Here is a 20043-nt window from a genome sequence, read left to right as displayed (position 1 = left end):
AAAAGGTCCATGTCACAGCGGTTCATGGTGCAAAAAAGGTGAGAGACAACGAGAACCAAAAGTGGCATTTGCTATGTGGCAAAATTGATTTTGCTATGTGGCCTTTTTTTCCATTTTGCCACATGGCACAAAAAGTACCCCATGACAAATTCCATTTTGCCACATGACAAAAAAATGCCATATGGCAAAATCAATTTTGCCACATTACAAAAAAATGCCAGATGGCAAAATCCATTTTGCCACATGGCAAAAAAATGCCACATGGCAAAATCCATTTTGCCACGTGGAAAAGAAAGGCCACATTGCAAAAATCATTTTGCCACATGGCATAAAAATGCCACATGGCAAGTATAACACCATTTACCATTTGCCAATAGAAAAAAAAAATTCCCATATGGCAATTACCACTTTTCCTTCTCGGCCCTGCTAAAAAAGTTTGGAACCACTGGGCTACAGTAAAGTAAAATAATAACAGTTCATATAGATGAAGTTGTGCTGATAATATACTAGAGGTGTGCATCAGCACTGCCCTCACAATTCGATTCGATTACGATTCGGAGGGCCACGATTCGATTCGATTCAATTCGATTCAGAGGGTCACGATTCGATTCAGTTCGATTCGGCAATGCATCGCGATGCATTAAAGCCTGGGATGCATTAAAATTCTAAAGCAAAGCATATTTTTCATGAATCATAAGGCAACACAAGCGGTCAGACATTAAACAACTTTTTATTGGCTCTTGTGTCACTCCTGGTTGAAGTCAAATGAAAATACTTTCATACATACTGTATACATATAAAAAAAAAAAAAAAAAACAGATCACAGCATTTAATTAGTGCTTTGAATGAGACCAGGGCGTTCTCTTTTTTTTTACACACAGTAGCAGCCTTTCACACAGTGCAACATCTGAACTCCTGTGCAAAATCAGTAATAACAGTCACTGTGTTTTAGTCACAGCGACCCATCAATAAAAATATTCAAGTAAAAGAAAACAACAAAGAAAATATTGTAGTGCAGCAGCATCTTTATCGCAATATCAATCCAGGGATCAGTTGAGTTGCAAACAACACATCAACTAAATTGCAATGTAGCACAAAAGTAAAATGTAGGCCTAGCCCACTATACTCTATATGTGCAATAGAGGTTAGATCGGGCCTAAAAAATCCAGCCCTACCCGACATGGCCCGCTGGTATTGAAGCCCGACCTGGCCCGAGCCCGACCAATTGACTAGATTTACAGGCCCAGCCCGAAAAACCCGATTTTTTAAAAAAAAAAATGTATTTGTTGGAGTGAAGCGGGGGGAAAAAATGCAGCAGCAGCAGGAATTTCTTTTCATTTCTTCGAGTTGGGAGAAAAAAGGCACGTTTTCTTCATGTTTAAATAGTCTACATATTTTTATGATTATTATAAAAGCATTTACACAACGAAATAACACTGGGAAAGTTTAATATAAAGTTCAATATTAAAAAAAAAAAAAAAAAACGGTTTTGCAGACACACAGAGGAGAAGATTCAAAAGGATCACATTTCTGTTGCCTTTGCGTGCATAAATAAAAGTGTCCTTCGTAACAAATTCTCAGTTGGCAGAAAAAAAACGCAAGTTTTCTTAAGGTTTAAATAGTCTACATATTTTTATGATCATTATAAAAGCATTTACACAACGAAATAACACCAGGAAAGTTTAATATTAAAAAAAAAAAAAAAAAAAGCGGTTTTGCAGACACACAGAGGAGAAAATTCAAAAGGATCACATTTGTGTTGCCTTTGTGTGCATAAATAAAAGTGTCTTTCGTAACAAATCGCAAGCGCCACAGCAGGAGGAGGAGAAAAAAAAGCGGGCGGCACCACGGCATTCATGTGCGGGCCCAATTTTGGGCCCAAGATCTAACCGCTAAGACACAGGTGTCAAACCGATTCCAGAAAGGGCGTAGTGGGTGCTGGATTTTGTTCCAACCGATAACGCACAGAGAGTTTAACCAATGAACTTCCTGCTGTAACAAGCAGCACCTGACAAAGTTTAGCTGATTACACATGTAAAAGATCTAAATGGTGAAAAGGTGTCCTCTTCATTGGTTGGAAAGCAAACCTGCACCCACTAGGCCCTTTCTGGAATCGGTTTGACACCTGTGGTCTAAGAGATAGGACATAACATAACAATGGCTGAAGCGGAGAAAGAGGGAGCGAGAAAGATTATTGATGCACCTAAGACATTGAAAGCAGACATCTGGAGAAATTTTGGGTTCTACGAGGGAAACTTGACCAGAGTTATGCATGTGTAAAAATTGAAACTTTAGAATAATAATACAAATGGGGAAACCAAATCCGTTGCATCACCGGAATTGCGCAGGGAAGATTTTTTAACGTACTTATATATTTTAAAATGCGCTGAATCGATTCGGCTTGTTGCCCCTATCGAATCAAATCGTCCATGCCCCGCATCGGGATGCATCACCGCATCGATTATTGTTGACACCACTATAATATACCATTATTTTTTAAAAGTCTGACACTATAAGCAGTTACTCACTATGTTACTCAATACTTGAGTATTCTTTTCAACAAATACTTTTTTACTTGTACTTGAGTAAATTTTTGGATGACTAAATTTACTTCAGTAATATTATTTGGAAGTAACGCTACTTGAGTAAAAATTTTGGCTACTCTACCCATCTCTGCTGTAATCCAAAATGTTCACTTTACATCAACTATCATTTCATTTGAAAAACAAACAGTTTATCCCATTAAAAGGTAGAGGAAAATAAGATAAGGGACTTAAAAAAAAATTGATTATTTTTCGTTACTTGAATTCATTTTTCTTACAAATGTAAATGTACTGTATACATACAGTAAATGTACTATATCAACTGGGACAGACTCCATCATACCCAGAATGAGGATCAAGGACTGGTGCAGAAAAAAGATGGTTCCTTGTGACAAGATGTAACGCACCGGGAGTGATTTTCTTTGTTGGCCGCATGCAGCAACTGCTGACTGATTGCTGGGGTTGCATGGGCCAAGAGCTAACGATTGTCCATGTCTAGATGCTCACGAAAGCCTTGAAAGTAAGACACTTAGAGTAGGAACAACACTCCAAAAACTGCATTTTAGAAAATCAGAATTCATATTGTGTGACACCAAGTTTCTCAAAAGACGCAACCAACTGAAAACTCGCCAAAAACAACATCAGCAGTCATACAAGGCATGAAGATAATGTTTGTCTCAGGCGTCAAACGCTTAGTCGTGTGACAAGTACACTTGAAAGTCAGTGCCACATGTAATTGTTGATTAAACACGTACAGTATACCTCTGGGCTCCCAACAAAATAATTATATTAATGAAGTCAAACTCTCACAATGTCTGCCTGATTTTTTTTTCACAGCACTTTTGCTCTTCTTCTTTCTTTTTTAAATTACAAAACTAAGTAAATTCACAAGCACAGAAGAACTTGTGGCATTCTAGGCTTACAGCCCCTATCTTTAAAGGGAACCTCATACTTAAAGGCTTGTAGGCTCTAATAAGCCACAATTGTTGTCTTTTACTAAAATATGTAATTAGAAACACACATATTATTGCCATTGATTTAAAAATTTAGAATATTTAGGACATGTTTTGACCTACGGAGGGCGCCATGTTTTACGCGCTAAATGCACGCTGTGGGTAATGACGCGATTAAGCTAGACAGGGAGAATAGCTTTGCTAGCTAGCAAGCAAAGCTAGTATGACGACTGGCATGATTTTGTCACATTCTTCTGCTGGTCAGATTGTTTTGTTACAGAGCTGTTGGATGAGTTCCCAACGTCTCAACTGAATCCAATTCCAGCTCATCAGCAGTACCTTTAAACCAGTGGTCTCAAACCGGTCCTCAAAGGGCCGCAGGGGGTACTGGATTTCATTCCAACCAAACGAGACAAATACCTTTTCACCAATCTGGTTTCTTACAAGTGTAATCAGTTGATTGCAATCAGGTGCTGCTTATGTTAGTAGAAACCTCATTGGTTGAACTGTTTGTGCTGGATCTGTTGGAACAAAAACCAGGAACCACTGCGGCCCTTTGTGGAGTCGGTTTGAGACCGCTGCTTTAAACCGATCCTAGGCGGCTTGCCCAGATATTGACTTGCTGCCATTTCACATCATTGTCTTCCGTTGACAGCCCTAGACGTCCAATCCATTTGCAGTGGGAGGGTGTCAGCGAATGAACGAACGTTCATTCGCTGACACCCTCCCACTGCAAATGGATTGGATGTCTAGAAGTGATAAAGTTATTTAGATTCACAGAAGAATAATTTTTGCTGTTTTTTTTTTTTTTTTGAAGCAGCAAGTGTAGCTGGCAGCCATATACTCCCCGATATCAATGACGTCATTTTAGTGCCACATTGCCACCATATAAACGATTTCAACATTGAACAAATACGTAGATTCATCAAATTTGGATAAAAATATCAGTCTGCTCAGGCTGCAAAGCAAGGCAGATAGACATTTCCAAGATACAAAATTGTATTAACTGCATCTATAAGACCCAGAGTCCAGGAGAGTAGTTGTCAGTTGCCTGCTGTGTGTGTGTGTGTTAGGGTTAATTGTGAAGGTGCCACTAAAGATATGCTCTTTGCTCTGCCGAGTTCACAGCCATCTCGTCGACTTTAATGATGAATTAGACTGAGGCTAACCCCACTGGACATGCAAGCCCATAGAATCTAAACTAAGAACAAATGCTGAGAAGATACTTTTTCTTGCTCCTTCATTGGGTTTAAAATACTCCTAGGCTGGTGGATATTTTAGGATTTTCCCATCCATCAGCACTGCTGACTCTGTTCTGCATGCAATTTGACTTTGTCAATTAGTCAAGCAGAAGAGGGATGATGACTATTAGCAACAAGTAAAAGGCATGACGACAGTAAGGGCCATACTACAGTGCCTTAAATTGGCTTGGCTGGGGATGCACAAACGTGAGGCTGTATTCGTGCTCTACATAAAATGAGTGGGGAAAGTATACTTGCGCGTGCCTTTCAGTCTCCTCAACTGTATACATTGAAATGAGAATGGCTGAAGGATGAAAGTGGATGAGTTTTATACAAAACCATTGGAGAAGAGACTGCCCATTTTTGGGGTTTATTGGATGCAAATTGCAGATGACAGTCTGGTTGTGTTGTACCTCTCAAGTAGCACAACAAAATGCTTTCTCCATTATTGTACAAACTGTTGAAGATGACAAAATGTATTATGTTAAGTGTGGAGTTAATAATACATCAAACTAGAAGGCTGATTGGTCGGTCGGTCATTTTAATATACTTTATATACATACTGTATTTTAAATGCATTTCATGCCTCTAATTATTTTGTTAAATACAGTGGTACCTCTACTTACGAAATTAATTGGTTTTGGATGTTGTTTCGTAAACAGAAAAGTCTCTAAGTAGAGACGCATTTTCCATGTAAATGCCCCAATTCGTTCCAAGCCCCCCAAAATTCAGACATAGATCTTTTATTAAGCATAAAAATTAGGGATGTAGCGAAAGCAAAATTCTTGGCCGAAATCGAATATTGGAAACACCTGGCCGAAAAACCGAAACCGAAAGGCCGAAAAATACACATGAATATAATTCTTTTTTTTTTTTTAATTATTTTATTCCTTATTTCCGATTAATGCCAATTTAGGCCAAGGCTCGGGAAATTTAGTTTGAAAGTTGCCGATTCTGAAACCTCATGGGCAGGAGCGGATCCACAAGGGATGAACCAATTAGTCAATGTGAATCAATACTATATCAATTAGTTAAGCACCATTTAATGTAATTCGATCAAAATGCAAAAAAAAAAATCCTAATTTCAATATCCCATTTTATTAAAAAAGTCTGTCTAAAGTGTAAAAGTCAAAGTCAAAAATCTGATGTTTCATCAACAAATTTCTCATACATATAAAAACTAATTTGTAGGGCTGTAGGGCTGAATCGAGTTAATCACAGCTTAAAAATTAATTAATATAATTAATCGCAATTCAAACCATCTATAAAATATGCCATATTTTTCTGTAAATTATTGTTGGAATGGAAAGATAAGACACAAGATGGATATATACAGTCAACATACTGTACATAAGTACTGTATTTGTTAATTATAACAATAAAGCAACAAGATGGCATTAACATTAACATTCTGTTAAAGCGATCCATGGATAGAAAGACTTGTAGTTCTTAAAAGATGAATGTTAGTACAAGTTATAGAAATTTTATATTAAAACCCCTCTTAATGTTTTCGTTTTAATAACATTTGTAAAATGTTCAACCAAAAAATAAACTAGTAGCTCGCCATTGTTGATATCAATAATTACACGATTCTCACGGTGCTTAAACCCATAAAATCAGTCGCACCAAAGCGCCAGAAGAGGGAGACAAAAAACACAAGTAACAAGTGTGATTGACACTGTGCTGTCATTGTATTCTGTTTGAGCGGGGCATGAGCGTTAATTGCGTCAAATATTTTAACGTGATTAATTTAAAAAAATAATTACCGCCCGTTAACGCATAAATTTTGACAGCCCTACTAATTTGTATTCTTTATTCCTTTAGGTAAATTGGAACTGATTGTGTTAAATGTGCAGTTTCTCCTACATATAAGAGATTGTGGCGCACCACCACACCAAAATAAAAGCCGCCACGCCTTGCAAATGAGATGTTTAAAAAAAAATAAAAAAATTTTAAGGTCATTTCAAACTAGCGGCAGCCGAGTGTGAAGAGTTCAGCGGCAGCCTATTCATTGTGTATGGTACTGTCCGTAACCATGCACAGCCCCCTTAAGAGACGATCAGACTGCGGAGCTGTGAAGCAGGGGGAAGCGAGTAGGAAGAATGGGAAAACGGGCGAGATAGCAAGAGATAGCAGTCGCATGTAGCGGCTGCCCGCTGGAATTAGGGCCTGAGCACCAACAGGCGTGAGGCCCGATTGTTTTTTTGTTATTGTTTTTCTTTTCTTTGGACGGAAGGCGTACTTAGTTCTGTGCTACCAAGCAGTTTCGTCAGACGAATATACGCAATCACGGCTGACGAAATTTTGACTGCACTTTTTTTCCAAGTTTCGTGAGCTCTGGGACACTCGAAAAATGACTCTCATACCTTTCCTTGCTAAGTTAAACGTAATTCGATGACCGTTTGTGTGGAAATGTAGTTCACGAACAACAAAGAAAACTTCACCTTCTCACAGAAACTAGTAAAAAACTTTACACAGCTATTAGAATTTTCCCCCCTACTCCTTGAAATAGGTCCGATAACAGAAGGACCATTATTGTTGTGGTAATGTAGTACATTTTAGGGCCAAATAATTGGAAAAAGAAGGACTACCATGGGGGTCTGCAACCCGCGGCTCCAGAGCCGTGTGGGGCTCTTTAGCGCTGCCCTAATGGCTCCCTGGAGCTTTTTCAAAGATTTTTGAAAATGGAAAAAGATGGGGGAGCGAAATATATTTTTTGTTTTAATATGGTTTCTGTTAGATGACAAACATGACACAAACATTCTTTCAATTCATTAATATTGTAATGAAGTTAAACTTGAGGTGGCATCGTACAACAGAGTAGTCACGTGATGCGTCATTCTTATAGGATCCACTGCAGGGAAAAGAAACATTTAATCATGAGGGCTAATTATGTATTTGTAGCCAACTTGGTCATTTTGATGGTAGGCTAATATAGCTAATATTGATACATATAGCCGGTGTTGCTTTCATTACAAGGCTTTTAATTTTTCGCGGCTCCAGACATACTGAATCAATTTGTTTTTTTGGTCAAATATGGCTCTTTCAACATTATGGGTTGCCGTCCCCTGGGTCAACATGAGATGTAAGTCATACTATTGCTACGAGAAAAAAGTCGCATTATTAAGCAGGGTAATGTAGGTGTAATCAGCTACGCATTTTACCTACACATACCGTAGCTGAGAGCTGCAACATTAGCCTGGCTAATCAAATATTTCAAATACATCTTTGTTATGGTTCTTCTTGGGGGAAAAACACATCAGAAAAAAAATTCTCCGTGGCATGACATGGTAAGGCTGTGTGACTCGGATGCAGCCCACCACCACAGCTTCAAAAAATCCCAGGGGAAACCCTGATGTGAGATGTATTAAAGAGTCGATAATGTTTTATACCATTGTGAAATATTTGCCACCCTTCAAAAAATTCCTGCCCCTCTCTCTCCACCCCATGTTTATTTTTCTAGACCCACCCCTGCTCATGGGAGGGTGCGTTCTGTTGGGTGGACGTAGACACACGTCACAGCCTAAGATACCTATAAAACTGCGCTTTCTTGGAAGTTTGGGACACTCGAAAAATGGATCTTACGCCTCCAATTGCTAACCTAAATGAGATCTCGATATATGTTTGTGTGGAACTGTAGTTCACAACAACAACAAACTATTTTGTTCTCGCTGAAACTAATTAACTAATTATAAAAAAAAAAAATTATGTTACGTAAATATTGCGAACTATGATGCTAGTCAGTAAGCAAATGTAGCGGCCACCTTATGAAAGCAAAGAGCTTTTTCCATTGAAAATTCTTGTGAATAAATGCTTAATTCCCTGAATTCTTCATAGATATCAAAGTAAAACAGTCTCGACTCTTGGTTAAAAGCAAAAAAAAAAAAAAAACATAGTTGCATTTATTTTACGTAAAATGTCACAATGCTAGTCTGTTAGTGAATAGCTAGTAGCAGCCTTATGTAAACAGAGCTTTCCCGGTGAAAATTCTTGTGAATAAATGCTTAAATCCCTGAATTCTTTATGGTTATTGACATAAAAAAGTCTCGATTCTTGATTAAAAGCACACACAAAAAACCCTGCAGTTAGCATTTTTTTTTAACGTAAATTTTGCGAACTATTATGCTAGTCAGTAAACAAATGTAGCTGCCGCCTTATGAAAACAAGGAGCATTTTCCGTTAATAATTCTTGTGAATGAATGCTTAAATCCCTGAATTCTTTATCAATATGGGTGTAAAACTGTCTCGATTCTTGTTCAGAAGCAAAAAAAAAAAGTGCAGTTAGCATTTATTTTAAGTAAGTATTGCAAACTATGATGCTAGTCAGTAAGCAAATGTAGCGGCCGCCTTAAGAAAAAAAAAGCTTTTTCCGTTGAAAATTGTTGTGAATAAACGCTTAATTCCCTGAATTCTTTATAGATATGGACGTACAAAAAAAAAACAACAACAACAACAAAAAAACTTGCAGTTCGCATTTTTTTAACGTAAATATTGCGAACTATGACGCCAATGCCATAGCGGCTAATTTCTCCCAAAATGCATGCATGGTACGAAAAATATAATAATTACCTTGTTTCCTCGAACAAATCACTCCTGAGACAATCCTTCCTGTTTGTATGCGGTACAATTTTTGTACTTTTTCAACCTAAATCCGACATTGGATCGCTGCTTGTGTTTTGAGAATAACTGCGACCGACTGAAGCGGAGTGTAGGATGAACCCCGACTTGAAGGCGTGGCGCAGTGTCTGGGGAATTTGTCCCATCAATATAAAGTCTATAAAGTCTATGCCAACAGGCTGATATTTTATTTAAAATCTTTTTTATTGGTTTTATTATAGTAGCACCACAATATACAAATACATACAAACAATATGAGCGACAGCCACAAGTAGACATGGAAACAGCATTTGGTGCAAACATTCAATGAAGGGGGGGGAGTAGACAAATACATAGTCTGGGATACACAACATGGCTACTTAGTTTGACATTTCAGAGTCCCAACGACTCAAAGGGGACAAATCGGCTATGTAGAAAGGTAGAGCTGGACAGCACCTTACAGCATATTTTACGAGAGGGATACTAGTTCAGCATTGTTTACAAGACAATATATGGAAATCAGACAAAATTGCAGATGGGTAGATGGGGGTGGTTAGGCTGTAGCAGCTTAGTTAATAATAGGGAGCAATGTTTTAAATCGGGTCTCAAAAAAGGATAAAAATGGTTGCCATGTTTTTGTGTAATTCTGAAGAGAGCCGTTCACAACATCTCTTAGGTGTTCCAGTTTTAAATTGGACATAACTTCTTCCATCAGGCGCTTAAAAGATGGAGGCTCAGTTTTTTTCCAATTAAGTAAAATCATGCGCCTCGCAAGTAGGGTAATAAAAGCTTTTGCCCTGGCCTGGTGTGAGGAAACTAATATGTTTGATGGGACATTCCCAAACAGTGCGGTTATACAGTTTGGCGCGATGTCCTTCTTACATAGAGATGACAGTGTTGTGAAAATTTCTCTCCAGAATACATACAGCCTTGGGCACACCCAAAACATGTGGTTTAAGTTGGCCGGGGTGAGACCACATCTTGGGCATGCTGGGTTAGCACCTGGATACAGTTTCGAAATTTTACCTCGTGGCCAGTGTAATCTGTGGAGAATCTTAAACTGTATTAGTCCATGTCTTATACAAATAGATTTATTATAAATATAAATATAAATATATATATATATATATATATATATATATATATATATATATATATATATATATATATATATAAATAGATGGATTGACATGATAGCAGTTTCCCAAGTGTGATCAGTGAGCTCCTCACCCAGCTCGTCCTCCCATTTTTGTTTCAAATGGGTTAAAGATGGAGATGCAGCACTTTGAATCCTGTCATACAGAGTTGAAACAATGCCTTTGATGGTGGGGTCCAATTCCAAGCAATTGTCAAGCCAAGTTTTAGGTGGCAAGATACGTGAGAATTTCTCCTTCACAAAACTGCGAGCTTGAACATATTTGAAAAAATCTGATTGCGACAGGCCACAATCCTCTGTTAGCTGGTTGAAAGAGGCAAAGCTCCCATTTCTAAAGAGATCTTTTACACTTGACAAACACCCCCCCCTTTGCTATCGCTGGAAAGATGGATCGATAAGTGATGGAGCAAAATGGACATTGGAATTGATCGGAGTTGCAGGTAAGGCGGACCTGAATTGAAAATGTCTTCTAAACTGAAACCAAATTTTTAAAGAACCACGTAGAACTTCATTGTTTGTCCAATGATTTTTACTCAGTGGCAAAGAACTACATATTAGGGAGCCAAGAGAGATTGGCTCGCTGGAAGATTTTTCCGTGAGAACCCAAGGTGGAAAATTAGGCTCCAGGACATCAAGCCAGAATAGTAACATATGAATGTTTGCGGCCCAATAGTAGTAGCGGAAGTTTGGTAGCGCAAGGCTCCCATGTTCTCTTTTTCTCTCCAGAAACTCTTTTCTAATTCAAGGAGTGGTTCTGTTCCAGATGAACATTGACAGGTTTTTACCCAATTCTTTGAAATACGCTTTAGAAATGAAAACTGGGATCATTTCAAACAAATAAAGAAATTTCAGCCAACAGGCTGATATGAGTACAATTCTAATAGTTAGGCTGCAGGCACCAGTAGATGGCAAACAAAAAAATAATTGTAGAAAATTTAAACATAACCGAATGTTATGGTTCAACAGATTACTATACTGTATGTGCAACTGGATGGGATGAGATTTGGTGTGGCTTCAACAAGGATGTTTTTTCTGGGGAGAGCAATGGAATGGAGATTAGGTTCTGTTAAATGGGTGTGGAGGATATATCATAAGTCAGTGAATACCGCTTGGTTCATGATGAATCAAAAACTGAGACCTGGACAGGTGCCACAATGATGGAGCTCTCACCAGTTGAAGATTAGCAATACTCCTGTATTCTGGCTATCTCTAAACAGCATATTGAATCCCCAGTTGCTTCTGTTGCTGTCTAATCAGCGTTTTGTGACTGACACATTTACTTTCCTGCTATAGTCATATTGTCCTAAATAATTGTGTGAACGTATGCTCAAGTGCTGTATTTGAGTAATTTTAAAATATAAAGCCACAGAATACACTAGAGACAGCCCATTTAGCCATTCTTACAGATTCCTGAATGTACATTGTTAAGCATGATAAATATGCAGATCATATGAAATCACAATATACTTTACCAGCACGAGAAAATCATTGTGATGCTACTGCATTCTCCAGCTTATCAATCATAGTAAACAGACACACAAGAACATGCATGTCAGCAACAGATATCAGCACGTTTTTACTGCACTAGATTTACTATAGAGCTATGTTGCTAAATATATTGTACGGCAAAGGCCACGTGAATGTCCATGAATAATTGAGACACCCCTAAAATCAATATAAATGTTAAATATATGTAAATGTAAATATAAATTGTTTTCAACTATAAATATACAGTGGTATTAAAAACTATCTCAAACTTTTGAAATTTCTCACATTTCTGCATAAAATCACCATCAAATGTGATCTGAACTTGGTCAAAAGACCAAATGTGAAGTAATTTCATAAAATGCCAAATAGGGTCACAATTAAAGTAATTAAACATTGTCCAACAAATAAAGCATGAAAAAATAATTTATATGTTGTATATTTGACAAAATAATCGCGTTTCCGAAGAAGCCTGAAAGGGGACGAACCCGGAAGTGATACGTCACACCGAGAGCAGCGACGGCAGCACTCCATACAGCCACCCTACAAAGCCCTTCAAACAATGATCCAAACAGCGATATAAGCGATAGATCGAGCTCAAGGGAGGAGATCCAAGTTTTTGAAGAGTTGGAGGAAGAGGAGGAGGTTGGAATTTTATGTTGGACCGTACATGAATTAGCCAGACGCTAATCAGGATGCAAACAATGTGCCCAGACTACCTGCCATGGAATGGAGACAAGACCCATCAAGATTACAAGATTGGTAAGATATAGGCTGTTATTATTTTTATGATTTGCAGCATGTCAGGTAAATAAACCACCTATTGCCTGGGATAAAAGAAAAGTTTTGACGAATCCCCGATCATGTTGTGGAATGAGCAGTAGAAGCTAGCGACGTTAGCTTTTATTTACCTGACATGTTTCGGCGAACACCCCCGCCTTCGGACCCTCCAAACTTTTCTTTTCAACTTCGGTTTATCAGTCCACAAAATATTTTGCCAAAACTATTCTTTTAGACACCAGTGCCTTTTTCCGTGGAGTCCTCCCATGTACACCATTCTTGGCCATAATTTTACATCTAGTTGGTGTGTGCACAGAGATATTGGACTGTGTCAGTGATTTCTGTATGTCTTTAGCAGACACTAGGGTTCTTTTTTACCTCTCTGAGTATTCTGCAGTGAACTCTTGGCGTCATCTTTGGTGGATGGCCACTCCTTGGGAGAGAAGCTACAGTGCCAAACTCTCTCCATTTGTAGACAACTTCTCTGACTGTCGATTTATGAACATCCAGAGGTAGAGATGATTTTGTATCCTTTCCCAGCTTTATACAAATCAACAATATTTGATCGCAGGTCTTCAGGCAGCTCTTTTGACCGAGCCGTGATGCACATCAGACAATGCTTCTCATGAACACATTTCTCAACAGGTGTGTTTTTTATAGTGGGCAGGGCAGCTTTAAACCAGTCATCAGTGATTGGGCGCACACCTGACTTAAAATGTTTGGTAAAAATTGGTCTTTAAGTCTCCTTAGGCAGAGGGTTCACTTACTTATTTTTCCCACTTCTGTCATTATTTGCATGCTATCCTCATTGAAATATGAAAACCTATAAATGTTTGGATGGTTTTAGTTAGGGCAGACACTGCATTTTAGTCTGTGTGATTTTGACAAAGATCAGATCACATTTGATGGTGATTTTATGCAGAAATGTGAGAAATCCCAAAAAGTTCAGATACCTTTTTTCATACCACTGTACCATAAACTACACATGAATAATTTTTTTTTTTTTTTTTTTTAAGTGCTGTTACCCATCACTTTTCACTTTTAAAGTGTATATGAATATTGACAAATGAAATAACAATGACCTGCCTTGACACCATGCCTTATGACACTGGGCATCTCTATATGTAGAATCCTGTATCTTGACTTGTCCAGAGATTGCATTGTACCCTTCACAAATTTAAGACCCTGTGCAGCAACACAGCCCCAGAATACAATAGAGCCTCCTCCACATTTCATAGTAGGGACAGTGCAGTCTTCTGTGATCACTGCAGGTATAGCAGTGGGGCACTACAGTATACGACTATGAAGCATGTGTGGGTATAACTCGTCTGAGAAGACACTATGTAACATGAATCTGTTTCATGGCCATAAAGATTCACAGGATGTTCACATCTCTGCCCCCTTCTCTGCCATTATCTCAAGCTGAGCGATTTCCATCCTGCTCCGCCGCATTATCAAACAATTTGCGGGCATCGTTTTACTCGCCATCATAGGCCTGTAGTTGAAAGACATAAAAGAAAAGCTATCCATTTAAAGGTTTTGAACTCCTTTGGGAAATCTTTTGTGCACATGACCAAGGTAACGTTATCACTTAAATAGCTTTGCTACTAAAACATTTCTGATATTGAAAAAAGGAACATTACTAACCACTATACTGACTATGTAGTTAAACTAGTAACAATAGTTACTTGTAATGTTACTACTGGTCAACCATAGACTTCATAATGATATTGACAGGACACTTTCCACAGACACTGCGCCACGTCTTCAAGTAGGGGGCCGTCCCACACTCCGCTTCGGTCGAAGTCAGTCGCAGCGATCCAACGCCAAATATAGGTTGAAAAAGTACGAAAGCTATACCGCATACAAACAGGAAGGATTGTCTCAGAGTGATTTGCTCGAGGATTCAAGATGAATATTATATTTTTCGTACCATGCATGCATTTGAAACTTTGTGAAAAAAATCAATAGGAGAAAATAACCGCTACGGCATGTTAAAGCCCAACAGCAGGCCTGTATGCCTTTTCCTTTTTTTTTCCTACTCTCCCAGTAATCAGCACTCATTCCACACACCTGTCCTGCACACCTGGTCATTACCACAGCCTCCCTACATAAGCACACACAGCCCTCTGCTCCATTGCGAGTTTGTTAGCCTTCACTGCAACTTACGAGCGTTTCTAGTTACCTTGTCTTGCCGGATTTTTGATACACCTTTTTGACCTTGTGGATTTTTGCCTCTAGCCTGCTCCTCGTCTGTGCCTCTGCCTTTGATACACCTTTTTGACCTTGTGGATTTTTGCCTCTAGCCTGCTCCTCGTCTGTGCCTCTGCCTTTGATACACCTTTTTGACCTTGTGGATTTTTGCCTCTAGCCTGCTCCTCGTCTGTGCCTCTGCCTTTTCTCTGTGACCTGAACCCTGCTACAGGACCGGATCTAGACGCATCCTGCCTGGGCCTTCGCCTTGCTCGTCCCCCTCCTGCTCGAACAGCCTTCCGTGCTTCTCCAAGGGCCAAGACTTCTTCCTCTCAGAACCATTGTTAATAAATCTGCTCTGAGCACTGCATTATTGGGTCCGTTTGTTCTCTGAGCCCTGTCACGGCATTGGTGTCATAATTCACAATATTTACTTATAATAAATGCTAACTGCCCGTTTTTGTCTGTTTTTTTTTGCTTTTACCCAAGAATCGAGACTGTTTTACCTCCATGTCATAAAAAATTCAGAGATTTAAGCATTTATTCACAAGAATTTTTAACGTTAAAAAGCTCTTTGTGGCTTAAAGACTATCAGCACATTCAACATATTTACGTACAATAAATGCTAACTGCCCGTTTTTTTTCTTTTAACCAGGAATCGAGACGGTTTTATGTCCGTATCTATAAAGAATTCAGGCATTAGCATTTATTCACAACAATTTTAAACATAAAAAAGCTCTTTGTGGTGATAAGGCGGTGCCACAGTAGCTTAAAGACTAGCAGCATATTTGACACATTTACGTAAAATAAATGCTAAAAGCCCTTTTTTTTTTTTTTTTTTTTTTTTTTTTTTTTTTTTTTTTGCTTTTAACCAAGAATCGAGACTGTTTTACGTCCATATCTATAAAGAATTCAGGCATTTAAGGATTTATTCACAATAGTTTTCAATGTAAAAACAGGCATGAAAATGAGTCAGGGTTAAAAAGGTGAGAACGGTGTGGAGGACATATGTTCCATATGTTCCAAAATGTCTACAACGGCGAAGCGTCCTACTGTATATGAGGCAAATTTGACACTCAAAGTACTACCGTGTGCTCTGAACTTGATTTGTTTGGATGCATACAGGCAGAACGTACTAAAAAAGGAAGACTAAAATGTAGTTATATCAAATAAGGACAGTTTAAATATGCTACGTGACTAATGTGGTCAACTGCTTTAAAGCTACCACAAAAAAACACAATTGTTAAAAGTATGGGAGGGTAATACATGCAAAAAGTATTTTTGAGGGAATGAAAAGGTAATAAAAAACTCAGTAAAAACAAAAATAGTGAGTACTCGCCGCTTTTAACTGATGTGCGCATGCATGCGAATGTTTGCGCAAGCACGCTGAGCATTGTGTACGGCGATATTAGAAAGAAGCTTGCGTTTCTTCTTTTATATTACAGTTAAATACACAAGCTTGACGCTAACTTAATGGGAGCTATTTTTTCACTGGAGATTTGGCTAGCTCTGGCAGTGTTCGACGCAAGTTGTAACAAACGGCAGTAACTTTGTTATACAGAAAAATATGAAAAGGATTGAAACCGTTACTCACCAAATCCAATATGCTGGCAAATGCATTCATCTGCATAAAATATTGGGAGTGAGACCTCCCCTCTTCCAGCGAACGTGAATTTGTGCTTAGGGCAAGATCATCTGTCGCAATTAGCAATCTTTGACGCTATCCTTTTTTCCACCTCAAGCATGTTTCTCACGTAGCGGTTGTGAGACTTAAAACCTCGATGAAGTTGCTTTTCCAGCTAAGCCTAGGCTAACATTTGTCTATGTTAGTTTTTAATTAGTTTGTATTTTGAATTTGAAAGGAAAATGTGTTTTGTTTTTGGCAAATTTTTTCATGGTGCTAATCAGTTGAAGCTACTCACACATGGAAAAATACTATTGTAAAACGTTTCAAATGTATTCATTTTATATATTTCAGTTACCACGATTTGAGAGCTCAATAAATTGAAGAAAAGTACGCCATGTGTTTTGTTTTTGGGTTCGCTGGAATAGCGTCACTGACACACAAAGCAACAAACAGGAAGGGGTGAGCGCTGCCGCGCCACTTTTGGCTGCATTTTTGACACATGAAAAATAATAGCGAATCATGTACTACGGTGTGATAGATAATTTTAGTGGTTTTGAAACCGCAACGTTTTCATACCATGGTAAACCGCGACACCGGAAACCGGCACATGCCCACTCTCGCCCCCCCTGAAAATCCCGAAATCTCTCACCTTTTGGCGAATTTCGCCAAAAGGTGAGAGATTTTCATGCCTGTAAAAAGCTCTTTGTCTGTGTTTCCACTCGGTCAGCTTTGACAGCGATAGGCCCCCTATTAATCGGCCCCGTGTCCCGTCAATATATTATGATGTCTATGGGTCAACACTGCATTTCAACATGTGTCCAGTCCAAAGCATTGCAAGAACATACAGGAGAAGGATGTAAAACCACACATATAAGAGCAGTCAGACTAAAATATGCAGCAGGGAATTTTACAGTCGAGCTGCAAAAAGGAGCATCGACTACAGCTACTCACATTCATGCACGCTCACATAATGACAGCGTTAAGTGCAGCAACAGCGTGCTCGTACCCACCGACCACCAATTAGCTTACTTAAAGAGCTTGAACATAATGTATTGACAACGTAGGAGTCTTAAAAAGGCTCTCTCTTCCATTTGTTGAATACCCTGTTATGTTAAGAAAAACCTCAGGAATGTTCTGATTAAGGTGTTTAGTTTAAAGGACTGTAAAAAATAGGTTATAATAATAAATGCATGCAAACATATTGAGAGTTTTAGAGTACTGAAGCACTCAATGTGCTGTGTATTACTTAAATAATGACTACATAAACAAATATACATGTTGTTATTATCTTTGGATAATGAATGGTGTCAAAAAACTTTGCTGCAGAAATTATCTATGATGAAAATGATAACAGCTTTGACCAATGGATCAAGTATAGGTGCACCAGGAGGAAGGGTGAGCCAAATAAATGGGCATTTGATCTTTTGACATTCAACAAACTAGATATTAATACAGTATATGACTTTTTAAAAGAGATTAAAGAATCCCTCAGAATTTTATGAGCTCTCATTTTCATCATAGTGGTATATTGAGCAGAAAAGTGCTCCTAAAGCTGCTTTATGTCATTTTGTGGTTCTATATTAAACCACAAACTAGTTGTGAGTGAAATAACAGCGTCTCTGCTGGTTGTAACAGGTATAACACTCCATTTGTCTGATTACTTTAATTACTTTCACCATCGTCATAATTATTAACAATCAATTCAGCATTTATCCACAACTTAAAGGAGGGTATTTATGCCTCAATGCATAGGTGTCCTTGGGCAAGGCACGTTTCATCCATAAAATAATTAGGGTCCTAATGACTAATAACTAACACATAAACAAGAAACTATTTCACACCATCATTTCAGTCTGAATCTAAATTCACACCCTCTAGTTTTCTCAAACACAAATATTTTAAAACCTCAAATTTAAACACATAATGTTGATAATTGCAAGCAGCTGCAATTAATTATAATAATAATAATAATAAACACTTCCAGCTTTTGCAAATGAATGAATAAGAATCACGTGTTGGAGCAGAGGGATATTATTGTTAATATGTCAAGCGTAATTCTGGTCATATCAGTGACAGGTGGAGGTCAACAGCAAAATAAAATAAAAATTTAAAAAAAAAAAAAAAAAAACATTAAAAAGATGTGTAAAGACCTGATATCAACAGCAGTTTCACCCACGGATTGTCCAATTCAGTTAAAAAAAAATTATAATAATAATCAAGAGCTTGTATCGTTCTAAAAGCATGATTCTGCTAAAAAAAAAAAAAAAAAAAATTGTAAGTAAATGAGTAAAATTAAGCCTGCACAAAATAAACCTCACATGCACTTAAAAATCCTAAAGAAAACCAATCAATAATCAAATTAATGTTGATGCATCCCCTGCAGAATTCTATCAAAGCGTTACAAATGGTCCAGTAAAATAGTCTTAAAATCAAAATCACACTGCAGCCCCTGGCTTGCTTGAACAGGATGAACCCAAATAGTCAGAACCGGGACCCCCAAATGATTGCTTTTAATTATTGTTTATCCCCCACTTACCGTGTGCAGAGTTGTGAGCAGCCAACAGACAGAAGAGCAACAGCAGGTTGAGTCCTCTTGTCCACCTCAGCACCGGCATCTCGCAAACATCTCCATAACATCCAAAAAATACCAGTTCCATGTTGTCCTGATAGAGTCCAGATGAACCCCAGTGAACTGCGGGGACACTTAATCTAGAAATTCCACAAGCTTTTAAATCCCCAGTGGTATGTTATTGCCACTTAAACATGTAAATGTGTAAAGGTAACACAGGATGTTTAGTTTGGCGGATGAAGAGGAGAGAAAAAGAAACAGAATCTTTCCTCTCCTTTAAAAATTGAAGCACACCGGTTGTGTTGCTGGGCTCCCCAAAATAGACATACGGAATCCCAACAGATGTGCAAATAGTTAATTTCCTCTCTATTGAAGAAGAAAATAAGTTCCAGAAACTATGACGGCGCTGTCTCCATCATTCCTGCAAGACGCGGTGGGTTCCCAATTGAGTGCGGTGTAAGGGGAGTTCAAATCCGCTGTGCCTTCCCGGAGGTCTGCTCCGTCTGACGTAGAGGAAGGATGGAGAAAGCGTGAAGTGGGGAGAGCGAGAGAGAAAGAGAGTTGGATCTCTCTCTCTCTTTCTCTCTCTTTCGAGAGACCTAGAGCCAGCATGCAGCCATTGATCTAACGTGGGTGGAGGTAAAGCCTGGAATTGAGGCAGAGAGCAAAGCCAACGGAGCCAAGTGGCTGGAGCCCATGTGTGGAGGGCACAGCAGCGGGGAGCGATTAGTTGAACTCTCCTGCCCTCTACGGTCACAGCGGGAATTTTCTTACACAGCTGGGAAAATAACTACAGTGGTACCTCTACATACGAGGTTAATTGGTTCCAGGACCTTGTTTGTAAATCGAAATGGTCGTATGTCGAGCAGGATTTTCCCATAGGAATAGATTATAATTCCA

At 38.5% G+C, this 20043-nt stretch overlaps 1 protein-coding gene across 6 annotated transcripts in view; it reads right to left on the bottom strand.

Annotated features, from left to right (window-relative positions):
• The window catches only part of dcc (DCC netrin 1 receptor), a 520661-nt gene extending 500906 nt beyond the window's left edge, over nucleotides 1-19755 (bottom strand). For all 6 annotated transcript variants that reach the window (XM_057819874.1, XM_057819873.1, XM_057819875.1 and 3 more), the window contains exon 1: nucleotides 19111-19755. In XM_057819874.1, the coding sequence (XP_057675857.1) occupies nucleotides 19111-19231 (121 nt within the window). In that variant the 5' untranslated portion in view covers nucleotides 19232-19755. The remainder of the gene's footprint in view (nucleotides 1-19110) is intronic.
• Between the last annotated feature and the right edge of the window lie 288 nt (nucleotides 19756-20043).

This window comes from Corythoichthys intestinalis, chromosome 17 (assembly GCF_030265065.1).
Source record: "Corythoichthys intestinalis isolate RoL2023-P3 chromosome 17, ASM3026506v1, whole genome shotgun sequence".
Lineage (NCBI taxonomy): Eukaryota > Metazoa > Chordata > Actinopteri > Syngnathiformes > Syngnathidae > Corythoichthys > Corythoichthys intestinalis.
This window is presented reverse-complemented; position numbering and strand designations above follow the sequence as displayed.